This window comes from Cynocephalus volans, chromosome 10 (assembly GCF_027409185.1).
Source record: "Cynocephalus volans isolate mCynVol1 chromosome 10, mCynVol1.pri, whole genome shotgun sequence".
Taxonomy (NCBI): domain Eukaryota; kingdom Metazoa; phylum Chordata; class Mammalia; order Dermoptera; family Cynocephalidae; genus Cynocephalus; species Cynocephalus volans.
In genome coordinates, this window is record NC_084469.1 from 123,642,703 (window position 1) to 123,657,148 (window position 14,446).

At 41.4% G+C, this 14,446-nt stretch overlaps 1 protein-coding gene across 3 annotated transcripts in view; it reads left to right on the plus strand.

The window, feature by feature from the left end:
- ADAMTS18 (ADAM metallopeptidase with thrombospondin type 1 motif 18) overlaps nucleotides 1-14,111 on the plus strand; it is a 138,647-nt gene extending 124,536 nt beyond the window's left edge. For all 3 annotated transcript variants that reach the window (XM_063111914.1, XM_063111915.1, XM_063111916.1), the window contains 5 exons: nucleotides 2,189-2,393; nucleotides 5,358-5,546; nucleotides 7,754-7,966; nucleotides 10,228-10,375; nucleotides 13,996-14,111. In XM_063111914.1, coding sequence (XP_062967984.1) covers nucleotides 2,189-2,393; nucleotides 5,358-5,546; nucleotides 7,754-7,966; nucleotides 10,228-10,375; nucleotides 13,996-14,111 — 871 coding nt within the window. The remainder of the gene's footprint in view (nucleotides 1-2,188; nucleotides 2,394-5,357; nucleotides 5,547-7,753; nucleotides 7,967-10,227; nucleotides 10,376-13,995) is intronic.
- The last annotated feature ends 335 nt before the right edge of the window (nucleotides 14,112-14,446 follow it).

A 14,446-nucleotide genomic window follows, 5' to 3' on the forward strand; every position in this document is an offset into this window, starting at 1 on the left:
TGTATTTTTGGCTGGAATAATGGAGCCTCTCAGGAACTATTCTTCCCCATAGATAGACTAGAAAGAAAGGTTTAGGCTCTTAGACTGTTAGGGCTATAAAAACAAAAAAGTTTATCTTAGCTAACTTCATCACTTTTTTATGTAACAACCATGTCATAAGGACTTACTGTATGCCGGGTCCTGAGCTGAGAACTGAGGTACAAAGCAGAAGAGTATATAGTTCCTGCCATCAATGAACCACAGTCAAATGCAAATGAGGGATGTACGAGGGTATCAAAAAGTTCACAGAAGGGCCGGCCCGTGGCTCACTCGGTAGAGTGCGGTGCTGATAACGCCAAGGCCCCGGGTTCGGATCCCATATACGGATGGCCAGTTCGCTCACTGGCTGAGCGTGGTGCTGACAACACCAAGCCAAGGGTTAAGATCCCCTTACCGGTCATCTTTAAAAAAAAAAAAAAAAAAAAAAAAAAGTTCACAGAAAGGTTCATATTCTAATTCTATTTTTCCTCGAATTTTTTGAAGTACCCTCATATAAAGAAAGGATTGAGATGCAGTGCAATCTGTGCTATAAAAATGTTACATATAAAAAAGCAGTAAGGGGTAAAATGGGCAGTGGCCGGGGGCGGGGGGGGCGGTCTGGGCTCGGAGGCAGGAGTGGATGAAGGTGAGGTTAGCTGGAGTTAGATGTGGAAGACCGTGCATGTCATGCAAAAGGTCTATTTGTGTTTTTTTTTTTTTTTTTTTTTTTAAAGATGACCAGCAAGGGGATTTTAACCCTTGGCTTGGTGTTGTCAGCACCATGCTCAGCTGCTGAGCAAACCGGCCGTCCCTATATAGGATCCGAACCCATGGCCTTGGTGTTATCAACACCGCACTCTCCCGAGTGAGCCCCAGGCCGGCCCTAGGTCTATTCGTGTTTTGCTTTTACTAGTACTTCTACAATCGTATTTGTCACATAAGGAAAGAAACTTGAATTTGGTAGACAAACATGCCATTTTAATAGGCAGAAGTTGAAACTGATAATTTCATAATAACATGTTTTCTTTACAACTTATAAGATATAAATAATTGTACAAATATAAGGAATTAATCTATTGATATTAACTTTCTTTATCTAAATAGGATAGTATGCATTATACAATGTTTTAGAACACATATAACCTTAGAACTCATGTGCTAAATGCTTTGGACTAAAGCTCTTTAATTTCACATACAGGAAACCAGAGGAAAAAGTTATAAAACTAGGAAAGGTGATAGAAATGCTAAAAGCATAACAAAAACATATTTGGTCTTACTGATGTGTCATTTCCTAAGATGATAGTTAGAATATTTGTAATCCAAGATCAGTTTTAGACATTGTTCCTGTGACACAAATGTATCACAATCAGATCTGGTGTAACTTTTTAATGCTAGGTCTTTAAGTCATAGAATTTCAATTAATAAAAAGGAGTTGTTGAAAAGGATTAATAGTTTCCATTGATCACCCTTCAAAGATATACCAAGTCTCTGATAGCTGTGAAAAACCTGATCTGGCAATCTTTAAATAAAGAACATGAGGTTAGATCTCTAACCGGTCAGTAAATTTTAACACTAACCAGAAAAGTAGTTTGCAGAATCGCCCACTTAGAAATATCCTCTGTGAGATGGTCTCTGAATATATCCCCCTCCCCTCCCCTTTACTTCTCTGTCATTGATTGCTCTTCCATGAACCTCATTTTTGTACTTTGTGTCAACTCCTATTGCAGCACATATCAGAAAGTATTGTCTTTATTGGTTCACATATCCACCTTTTCGCTGTGTTGTAGGCTCCTTAATGGAAAGAATGCTGCCTCATTCATTTTTCCAACCCTAATGCCTAGGAGAGTCCGTGACACATAGTTAAGATCCCAATAAATTTGGCTGAATGAATTGGTCAGACATTAAAATGACATGTGTTTCTTACCATGCAGAAAGCAGTAATAAATTTTTCCCTAGAACTGTGTGGTGATTAAGTGTGATTCCTTATGTCTGGGCCACATTAGTGTAAGCTTCAAAATCTATAAAACGACGATTAGTACAGATTGCCCTTATTAGTTCTAAAATTGATCTAAGGCTTTCATCAGGTGGTTAATCTTTCACAGTAACTGCTTTGGAAGTGATGCTACAAAGTCTCAGTTTCATGGAAAGTAATTTTGTTTTTCACTGAAAGCTGGATGCCAGGTGAGTGGAGCCTTTGCAGCAAGTCGTGTGCAGGGGGCCAGCAGAGCCGGAAGATCCAGTGTGTGCAGAAGAAGTCTTTCCAGAAGGAGGAAGCAGTGTTGCATTCCCTCTGCCCAGTGAGCACACCCACTCAGGTTCAAGTCTGCAACAGCCATGCCTGCCCTCCGGAATGGAGCCTTGGGCCCTGGTCTCAGGTAACTGGCAAAGACTTGCACAGTCACTGACTGGTCTTATTCCCCATGCAAGGCTAAGATGGCAAAAATACGTATGTCTTTGCTTCCCAAGAGGCTCTCAGCTGGTTATATCTTCATGGAAATCACACTGAGTTAATGTGGTCGTGCCTGGGAATCTGCATTTTAACTAGTGCTTTTAGTGATTCTTATGAGACCCGAAGTTTGGGAACGCCTGTCCCAGAGCCTAGAATCCTCCTTTGAGGTCCAGAAATTAAAGTATGGGACCATTAAGGTTAGCGAGCACAGCTAGGAAAAATTTAAGTGTCAGATGATTGGCATATAGAGCTGGCTACTGAATTCTCCAAAGCAAATGGAAAATACAAACAAAAAACGAGGCGTAGAAAAGCCGTTTAACTCTTCCTTCAATGAGAAAGAGGTGGAGTTAGAAGAATACAGAGAGAAGCTGGGCATAAAGTTTGCTATTGTCACAAACTCCCAGTGGAAGACATAAAATTATAAAGTTGAAAGAGGTGTAGAACTGTCATTCACAACTCAGAAATTCCCTGTATTGCAGAGGTTCTCCACTAGGAGCAAGTTTTTTCCCCAGGGGACTGTTTTGATTGATACAACATGGAGGGGCAAATGGGTGCTAGTAGCTTCTAGTGGGTAGAGGTGAATGTGCTAGAATGCACAGGAAAGCTCCACACAACAAAGAATTATCTGGTCCAAAATGTCAGTTGTGGCGGAGGTAAGAAAACCTGCCCTGTAGCATCCCTTGTCAGCTAATAGCCTGACCTCTGCTAAACCGCAGATGGTCAGTACATTTTAGAGAAAAATCCAAAAAAGGCATGAGTTTCATCACCTGAACTATGAAGCCAGGTGGTAGCCACTGATCACGTTTCTGCTGTGCTTTCCTTTAGGTACATTATGTCCTGTAAGGTGTCGATTTCTGGTTAATAAAGCAATGTACCACTACATCCCCAGTAGAGGCCAGAGTCAGGCTTTTTTTTTTTTTTTTTTTTAATGTTAGAACTATATCTGTTAGAGGAATAAGGGGCTGGGAATGGGAAGGAATATCTTTGTGCATGCTTGGGGTACTTTCAAACGAGAGAATGTGTTTATAGCCAAGGGTAAATATCACCAGTACTCATATATGGTGTTGAATCTGGTCTCTTTCTTTGCAGTCAGGAATAATAGTTTTAAAAAGGAGAATTCAAAGGACTGTTTTAGCCAAATCTGTATGATGGGCATGGATAAAGGAGCTTTAGTTCACAGGGTTTACCCCAAATTTCACAGAGAAATATTTTGAGTGGTTTTATAATTTTTTTCTTTTTTGATTCTTTTCTTTTGCTTTTTTTGTTTTGTTTTGTTTTCTTTGTTTTCCGTTCCCTTCCCTTCCTTCCTTCTTTTTTATTTCTTCTTTCTTTCTTTCCTTACTTACTTCCCTCTCTCTCTCTTTCTTTCTCCCTCTCTCTCTCACTATGAAACCAAACGTGTCCATTTGAGAACATACTCATCACTAATATGAAAGTGGACCTTCAGAACTGTTGTTACAACCTGTTCTTCCATTAGAAACAATGTCTTTGAGAACACTTTGCAGATCAATTAAAAAATTTCACCATTCTGAAAAAGAATTACAAATATAAAATAAGAATTTTATTGAAAAGGAACTAACCATTTAGAAATCTTGTATGTGAAAGAGTAATGATGTGTTCAGCTGTTCATTTCCAGTGCCTGGCCTCAGACAAACCTGTGTGATCATCTCTGCAATTTAACAGTTGTATGACTGATCTTGGTGGAGATTCCTAAGCTCTCTGATTCTCAGGTGCCTCTTCTGTAAAACAGATTAATAGTAATTATCTCACGGGGTTGTTAGAGGGTGGTATGATCAGGGCTGCGGGAAACACGCTAACATGCATCATCACATGGAAGGCATAACATAAATGTTCTAGGCTGCCATAGCTTGTGATGATTATATGACAAAATCATCATTGTCATCTGCTCCTCTCCTCCCATCTCTCTTAAGAATGCGATGAATGAGAATTCATGTTGGTCCTCTGAGCAAGCTAAGTACCGTACCCCAGCTGACTGCACATAGACAAGGAGCCAAGGCAAGACGAGCCACATCTCATAGGGTCCTTTTGAGAGGAAACCAAGACAACTGTCAGGGCCAGGATGGTGACACATTCCTTGAGGACAAACCCAAGCCTGGGATCCAAAGTCTTTTAAGTGACCTTGGAAAGTTTTTAACTACTCATCTGAAAGCAAGGAGATTATTTGCTGCTTTATCTATTTCACAGAGTTCTTGCAAATGTCTGGAAAGTAAGAGTGAGAGAGTCAACAGACCATCATGAAGATTTCATTACGCAGAGTTACTCACAAACGTGTGACAAGTGCTTATGTCCCCTTCCCAACAGTTTGCTCGATACCCAGAGGCAGCAGATGTTAGGGGTGAGAACAGACTCCCCTCCAACCCTGTTTTTACTCATGTCAGTCAGTTATTGTTGCTATCGCACATATACATATTCTATATGCATACACATATTTCTGCTATTATTCTCCTTGTTGGAGACACTAGTGATCCTCTGTTAGCTAAGTGTCCAGGCCAACTCTGCCTCATGCCAGAGAGACACACACATCTACACCAATGAACAGGCCATGTCCCATTTTCCAAACTGTTACCATGTATGCTATACCAAGAAGACCTCTGCCTCGTGATGAATGCAACTTATCTTCAGACCTGGGCAACACACAGCTACTGGACATTCACAAGGTTGCAGGTGAATGGGAATCATGGACAAGCTGGAGTCTTTCCTGGGACTCTAGATGGATTTCTCCTGCTGCGTGGGATTTTATTGAGAATTTCGTTCAAATACCTAAAAATAGTTTTGCAAACATTTCATTAGCACGTTTTCAGCATTTAGCCAGAAGAAAATCATCTGAAACGGGCACTCAAATGGCATTTTTCTTCTTCTTTTTCTCAAGTGTTCCAAGACCTGTGGGCGAGGGATGAGGAGGCGTGAACTCCTCTGCAAAAGTTCTGCTGCTGCCCCAGACACCCTCCCCGAGAGCGTGTGTGCCAGCACCCCCAGGCCTGAGGCACAGGAGGTCTGTGTGCTAGGACGATGCCCCAAAAACAACCGGCTACAGTGGGTCACCTCTTCGTGGAGTGAGGTATGAATTTAGATGTGCTGCTGGCCTCTCTCTTTTTCTCTCTCTTTCTCTCTTTTTAATGCTCAGCTCTCCCACTAGCATCCAGACTCACAAAGCTCCTCTCTGTTGCACACACATATATCAGGTGCCTACTAATCACCGGTTCTTCTCTCCTGGTTTCTTCATCAAACATTAAAAAAGCACTCATGGCATGATCAGGCCTATGCCTGGGCAGTGGGGGAACACAACTTCACAAAGCACATGTAGAGAAACATGATTCACGTATGCAAAGTGCTGCGAAAGAAGTCTGTAATTTTGTAGAAGAGCTCAAGTTTCATCCAAGCCAGACTTCTGGAAGAATCCTTGTCAGAAGAGACTTTCTAGGGAGCACAAGCCCAACAGATCATGAGTATGAGCCTAGCAGGGATCAGGCAAAGGTGGGGCTGGGTGAAGGTTGTTCCAGACACAGGGTGCACCCTCCACCAGGGAGAGATGACCAAGGATTGCACACTTTGTAAGGATGGAACGTGGTTTGTGATGGAATGGAAACTTCATCAGGGATAGATCATGAACGCTAGACTAGAAATATATCCTATAAACATTGGAGAGCCTATTGAAATTTTAAATAAAGAAGTGGAACATTGGGTTTTCATTTTAGAGCAAAAAACTGATGCAAAACAGGCAACCCCAGAGGCAGGGAAGGCCCCTGTGTAGATATTGCAGTAATTAAGTCGAAAGAGGGAAGTGTTTCAGGGATGATAGAAGTGATGTATTTGAGTTCCTAAAGAGGTCACTTGGTACCTTCAGGCATATATAGGGGTAGGGGAGAGGAAAATGTGAAGATGCCTCCTAGGTTTCTGGCTCGGGAAACCCAGTTGAATTCACAGACGTAGGAAATGTAAGAAAGGGGCGAAGCCCAGAGTATACAGTGGTGACAAATGAGGACAGTCTGGTAAGACAGAAGCCACGAAAGAGGAAAAAACAATAGTGGGGATAGTGAGGTCTAACAGAGGAGGAGCTTCTATCCCACCGGCCAATGGATCTGTTTATCCACGTCCTTTTATTCTGTCTAAATGACAAGCATATGATTTATGCTTGTCATGATACACATATGTCCATATCACACATGCAATTAATATGGCGATATTTCCATCTCTCTTCTCCTCGTACATTTTCTTTAATAGACATTATAACCTAATGGATAAATGCTTGGGCTTGAATCAGACTTACCTTGTTTGAAATCAGCCTTCAGTATTTACTATGGATGTGACTTTTTGCTAGTCACCAGCATAGTTTAGACATGGCTAAACCTCACTTTCCTCATCTGTACAGTGGAGCTAACAGGTACCCCTCCCTTGTAGGGTAGTAAGTATGAAGTTCAGCGTCATCCTTTATTGTCTATGATGTTTACATTGAAACCAGTTTTACTGATTTATTCACTTCATCAAGATCCCATACATTATCCCATAATACTGTTTAAAATCCCTTTAAAAACACGTTTTCTCATACTTATTTCATCAGCCTCCATTGTTCTCTTTCTCCCTCCCTCTCTCTTTCTTTTTTTCCCTGTCATAACACACCAATAGGTCATATCTCAGACAAGGGAGAGGCAGAGTCGAAATAAAGGAGAATTATTTGTTATCCGGTGGTTCTTCCTACTCGGCTGTCTCTTAACCCTTTTCTCTGTGCCCTAGCTCCTTAGCTCAGACTCCCAACTCCTCAGAGAGGTCTCAGATGCACCTGGACCACAGGTGTTTAACCCCACACCTGGACAGCCAAACCTGGTAGCCAAACAGCTACCCAGAGCCCCTGATCTTATCCTTCTACCAATTTCGTCTTTCTCTCAGACTCTGTCTCACGTCCACGTGGCATCTCACAGTCCCTGCTGAAGAGTGGCTGCTTTCTTTTTTATGGTGCTCATGAACCCTGTGACTTTGGGAAAGTCACTCCAGTTCTCTGACCTTTAGTTTCCTTACCTGCAGCATGAGGAACTCGGCTGCCGGACCTTTAAGGTCCTTGAGTGCACATGTGTGCATGCATGTGTGTGCGTGTGTGTGTGGTTGACCTTCCCTAACCCCATCCCTCTAATTTCATGTCCGTGGTGCATGTCAAAATGCATGTCAAAATGCATGCACCACGGACATGAATGAGCTTATGTCAAAATGCATCTGCTCAGCAGATGTGACCATGGACCTTTGCACTCTTACGCCGTCTTTCTTGGCTCCTAGTGTTCTGCAAGCTGTGGTTTGGGTGTGAGGAAGAGGGAGATGAGATGCAGCGAGAAGGCCTTCCAGGGAAAGCTGATAACTTTCCCAGAGCGGAGATGCCGCAGTATTAAGAAACCAAACCTGGACTTGGAAGAAACCTGCAACCGAAGGGCTTGTCCAGCCCGTCCTGTGTACAGTATGGCAGCTGGCTGGTATTCATCACCGTGGCAACAGGTGGGGAGGTTTATACTCAATTGAGATGCAAGAAAAGGAGGTGTCCCTTGCTCTTACTCTATCAACAGTCATTGGAGTGTAAAGGACAAAGTGCTGGAGTTCTGGAGGCAGGATGGCTTGCATTGTTTGACCTGTTCTACCACCTGTGTGACCTGGGCAGGTGACATAATCTGTAAGCCTCAGTTTTCACATCTAGAAAATTAGGATAATAATATATGGCAGAGTTGCTTTTTTCTTTTTTATAAATAAATAAGATAATAAATATAAAGCACTTAGCAACAGGCCCCTTACATACTGCTGATGTTGGTTGTTGCTGCTGCTACTAAAACCACTGCTATCGTCTTTCATATTTTAGTAATGATGCTCACAGTCTTTACACATTTGGTTCAAGTTTCTTACTAATGTGATAATAGCTAATGTTTGTCAAACCATTACTATGCACTGTGCTAAGTACCTGCATTCTCTGTTCTTGCACTTAATCCTTGAAACAATGCTATGGGTGGGTATTATTCTCCTTGTTTTGTGGATGTAAAGCTCGGAGTGTTATACAGTTCAGCTAAGGCCACCCAGCTTTTAAGGTCATCAAATGTTAGAGGCACCCTCCTTCTGAGAAGACTTGGATGGACTTCGGTCATGTCGGTTTAGATCTTATTGACTAGGATTGGTATTTGATGCTGAGTCTGAGAGAACAGCATGTCCTCAGGAACCCAAAGCTGCATCATGGTCCTTGTGCCATCCCAACCAACAGGTGTTTCACAGCTCTTCAAAGGACTCCTGGGCACAAGAGGTGCTGCTCACCTCAACATTAAAAACAGGGGCTGGGGGGGGGTATGTGCAGGCACAAATATGTAAGTATGAGTATGTGTGTTTGTATATGTGTGTGTATTTATACGTGTGTTTATATATACATGGATCCATGCATATGTATACCTGTGTGTATATGTATTTGTTTACACATATATGTATATGTACATGTGTCTATATGTATGTGTGTGTACATATGTGTTTGGGAGGATCTGGAAACTAAAACATGGAAACAGGGAAAAAGAGTTAGCATGATTTAGTTATCTAATTGGCTAGGCACTGTGCTAGGTGATACACACATTGCTGTGGATTTCAATTTTAAAGTTTTATTTTACTCATTTAACATATTTAGAAATTGATTCTTATAATATTATTTAGATCAGGGTCAACAAGCAATTGCCAGCAGACCAGTCTGCTCCCACAACTTCTGCCTATTTTTGTAAATAAAGTTTTATTGGAACACAGCCATGCTCATTTGCTTATATATTGACTATAGCTCTTTTTGTGCTACAAAGGCAGAGCTGAGTAATTGCAACAGAGACCACATGGCCCATAAAGCCTAAAATATTTACTATCTGACCCTTTATAGGAAAAGTTTAGATGATCTGATGACAATCATACTGCTATATTTGAATGCTGGGCTAATTCCAAAACTCATACTCTTTCCACGCCAACATATTTTTTTTTCTCCCCGATACCAGACCATATATGATGGTTGTCCAAGATAAAGCCTTCATCTGTCTGCAATAAAATAAGAGAAAACAACAACAGCAAAAGGATAATGTAGTGAATTTTTAAAGCAGAACAACAAAAAAATCAATTTAAAGGGCTGCCTATTTTCTGACAATATTTCCTATTTTATTTTTTGTTTTGAAATATCTTTGTATTAAGTTTTCATATTTCTATTTGAAAAAAATAAGAAAGTTGACAGTCCTTGTTAGTTGTCTATCTTTAAAAATTTTTAATTGAACGGTAAAATCACTGACTTCTAGGAAGCATCAAATTCACCATACTATTTCAAAATTTGGCTGGACACCAAGGGCATAATTCCAAAGCTGTCTCAGATTATCATTTCTTTTTCTGTCCTAGCTTTGAACTATCTACTCCACTCTTACATCTACAGGGATTGTCTGGAATTTTTTGAATACTGTGATTAATCCCTAGATGTGTCTGTATTTACTTCTGTGTTTGTATGACAGCTTCTGTGTTTCTGGAACCTCTCTTCTTTATGAGTCACTTAACTGGGAGACACACACTCTTGGGCTAGATAGATAGCATTTGCTCTACTTATCAAATCAAATAGCTCACTTGTGTTAGGATTGACTCTATGGACCATAAGCACATGTACCTGGCTCCAGACAATCATCAAGTGTGTGGACTCCTTTTTTGTGATATCACTGACCTCAGAGAGGACACCAGCCAGCTGAGCATTTCTGACTCTCCTCTCTCTCTTTCAGTGCACGGTCACCTGTGGGGGAGGGATCCAGACCCGATCAGTCCACTGTGTTCAGCAAGGACGGCCTTCCTCAAGTTGTCTGCTGAGTCAGAAGCCTCCTGGGCTACGAGCCTGCAATACAAACTTTTGTCCAGCTCCCGAGAAAAGAGGTAAAGGGCACCATGCTCCAGCCAGTTTACTAGACCTTCAGAATTCTTCAAAAGCCCACTCTGTCTGGTTCTGCTGCTCGTCCATCGCAAAACTCTAGGGTGTGCTGCTCTCATCAAAGTCTGTGTAGTGGTGCCTCCTAGGCTGCACAGAGCATGGCTTTGGGCAGTTCCTGTCAAAATGATCTTGTTCACAAGGTCCAAAGGAAACATTTAATTCTGGGCTAAGTCTTTTTAGCCATTGATTCTTAATGGTAATCTTGCAAGTCCTTTTCTTTAAATTCAGTATTTGTTGCATAAACAAATGAAGAAATAACCATTCAGATATTACATTCATCAGTGGGAATATGAGAGTTAATAAGAATTGCCCTCGAGGAGCTCTCGTTTTAACTGAGGAGACAGATAAGTTAAAATCACCCACAATGAATATGTATTGTCCTAGGACTATACCTTAAAGCTTTTCTAAGTTTAAGTCAGTACAAGTGAGGTGCAGAGAGTACTGATGGGAGATGGAAAATTCAATTATCTGAGTGAGCTGTACCATTCTTCACTCATCCACTTATTTTAAAGTAATCTGACAAACACTGGGAAATATTTCTTAGTCTAATCAGATTTCCTTGTGCTAAAGACTCATTTTCTAGCACATAAGTCCTATGTTTTTTTTTTTTTTTAATCCAATCTCAGCTTTTCCAAGATGGTCCAAGCTCATACCCCACTTTTTCCATTTTGTGGTGAATCAGATTCATGACCATTACTTGCTCTGCCCTGTCACTGTCCACCTCTAAGTTGTTCTTATTTATCTATTTCTTATAGTCTTAATGCCAGGCTTGGGGCATCAACTTTCCTTCCTCTGCTCCCTTCCCTATCTTATCTGAGGCTTGCACAAGACAGGAAAACTAGTTATGTAGCAATTGCTCAGAGCCGGATCAGCTCCAGTCCATGCTGGAATTCTACATGGGGAAGAGTAAGATGGAAATCGATGGAGAACTCTGAACAGGGAAGCAGTAGAATGTGGCTTGCAGGAGGATCGCTGGAAGTTACATGGAGAAGAGTGTGGGTTACCTAGAGTAGAACAGGGACTTGTCTACTCTTTGTCAGGAGGTGGCTGCAGCAGTCCAGTGAAAGATGGGGGACATTCCGATGACCAGTGGTGGTAGTGAGGAGAAGCCGGATACTGGGTGTATTTTGAATATGGAGCCAATAATATCTGTTGTTTGTTTGCATCAGGGTGTGAGGCAAAGGGAGAGGACACCAAGGTCACCCTCAGTAGCATAAATCAAATATCTGACTCACAGTAGAAGCTCAAATAATCAGCTGTTAGTAATCATTATTACAACTATAATCAGAGTGCTTATACTGATAGCATAGTGATGCACCTCACTTTTGAGTCCTGCTGTACCTGAAGCCTATAGCACAGCTGCAGATAGCTGTTGAAATTCCTCTCTTATCTCTTAAGGAGGGTGGGTGTTGATAAAACAGTAAAGATAGGACCATGGTTTTAATAGTCTGTTTTTATCCTCCAGTATTTTCACTGCACCAATAGGATAATCTCTGCAGTCTAAATAAAAAACCAACCCAGACATACATGCTGATTGATTAGGGTATGTGCTAATTGATGTGGGTATCAGATACTATCTAAGTACATAAAAAAAATAATTGAACTTGAAGATGTATATATATTGATAGATAGGCAGAGTTTAAGTGGATCTTTATCTCAATGTTCAACTTGTATCTCTAACTTAATATATCCCAAATCAATCTCCTGGTGCTCACCTTATCCCTGTAGGGGTCCCCATTTCAGTAAACATGACTCAATTCTTTGAGATGCTCAGGTCAAAAATCCTATAGTCATTCTTGATTTTTTTTTTTTAATCTTTCATACCCTTTACAAAACCCAGCAGCAAATTCTCTAGACTCCACCTTCAAAATATATCCAGGAGTTATTAGAAAGAAAAATATAACACTATTTTATCTTTATACCCTAGTTGAGACTTAGTAGAGGAGACAGACAGTAAATAAACACATAGTAAGATGAGTGCTGATAAACCCAATATGGAAAAATAAAGCAAGGTAGGGAGTGATGAATTCTTCTGGGAGGCTGGGGAGCTTGCTGTTTTTATAGGGTGTTCAGGGAAGGTCTTACTGACAAATGACCTTAGAGTACAGAGTCAAAGGAAGTGAAGTGAAAGCCATCCAAATGTCTCTGGGAAAAGTGTTCCTAGCAGAGCCAGAGAGGGGGAAGCCAGGGCACACCTGATACATTAGGGCATCTGCAAGGTGGCTAGCATGGTTGGATTGGGTAAGGGATGGGGCGAGGAGGAAGATGAGGTCAAGAGGTAGTGGGGGAGCCAGATCCTAGGGCCTTGTTGGCCATTGTGATCACTGCACTTTTGAATCCAGTGAAATGGAAGCCAATGGGAGGTTTTGGGCAGAGACATGACATGAACTGGCTTATGTCTGAGAGGAATCACTGGGGCTACTGTGAGATGGGGAGGGACATAGAAGGTAATTTTAGGCAGAAGAATCAAGGCTTGAGGAAAGATGTGTAGGCAGTTCTGAATCATAGATAGGATGCAGATTGGGAACAGCAAGCAAGGAAGCAGGGGAGCTGTGAGTCTTGCATGCCATGTCCAAAGGCACCAGGGAGAGTCACTGAAGGATGTAATCGGAAAGGGGTATGACTGGTGCCTGTGGGTGGGTGGGGGTGGTTTTGGTTGTCAAGGCTTGAGGCAACTTAAAGCTTGCATAGAGAAAAGAGAAAACAAATCCAGCAATGAATGAGGATATTTTATTCATGCATAGTGTAGACCCTAAATACTTTTGAAGTCAAAAATCTGCCTTAAGACTGTAGTAAAATGACTGAGCCTTAGCTCCTAAAACATGCTTTTATGTTTACATAAAGAAAATTTTACATATAATTTCACATTCATTCTTTATCTCCTGAGGCCATTCTGAATAAGAATCTCTAATGTACAATGTCTTGCTTCCAATGGATGATCACATCTGTCATCTTACTTAAGCAGCTAAAGAAATTGGAAAGGACTGGTGTTGACTTAACTGCACTTATTTGCAAACTGCCTGATTTAAACAAACCTACACAGAATGTTGGAGCTGAGCATCAAATCCAGGTGCCCAATACATTGGGCTCCTTGCTCTCCAAAGAATAGTTCATGGACCAGCAATACCAACACCCTCTGGTGCTTGTTAAAAATGTGGAATCTCAGCTCCTACCTCAGACTTTCTGAATTAGAACCAGTGGTTTAACAAGATCCCCAGGGAACTTCTAATGTGCTATTCTAAGATATTTCCTTTGGACACTCCATTCAGTGGTAGCTCTGAGGCTATATGGAGAGGATCACACATTGATTTCTGACTGTATAAGACTTCTTTTTCTTAACATCCATTTTTCCCCACCTGTTTAAATTTTGCTAATGGTCACAGCCCCTTTTGGTATCTTAATCCCACCACTACTTCATTCCCTTACCAAATTCCTGTTGTACTATGGGAAGAGCCATACAGAGTCACAAAGTAGGTGGGCCCAAGGTCTTTGTTCTGCAGGCCCTCACCTTAAGAAAAATTCTGAGAGCCTTAGCTAACATGATAAATGTGTTTTCTCACTTTAGAGGATCCATCCTGTGTAGATTTGTTCAGCTGGTGTCAACTAGTTCCTCAGCATGGTGTCTGCAACCACAAATTTTATGGTAAACAGTGCTGCAAGTCATGTACAAGGAAGAGCTGATCTTGACATCTTCCCCAACAACACAGGGCCAGGGTCCTACCTTTCAACATCTGAAGAGACTAGCCACCTTTCAGATCAGAAGGAGAGCACTACAAACCCTTTGTGAACTGCTGAGGTGTTTGATGAGCCAGCTCTGAGGAAAGGACAGCTTGCCACCAGGCTCCTTATTTAATTCTCCAAAACACGTGGTACTCCAAAGCACTTGAAAATGGGAAGCGATGACAAATCTGACTTACCAAAAACAAAATCTTTGATTTGCACTGTAACACAAAAGAAGTGATCAATCACACTGAGATATGTCAAGTTTTAATTTTGACAAAGTGAGAATCTTGTCA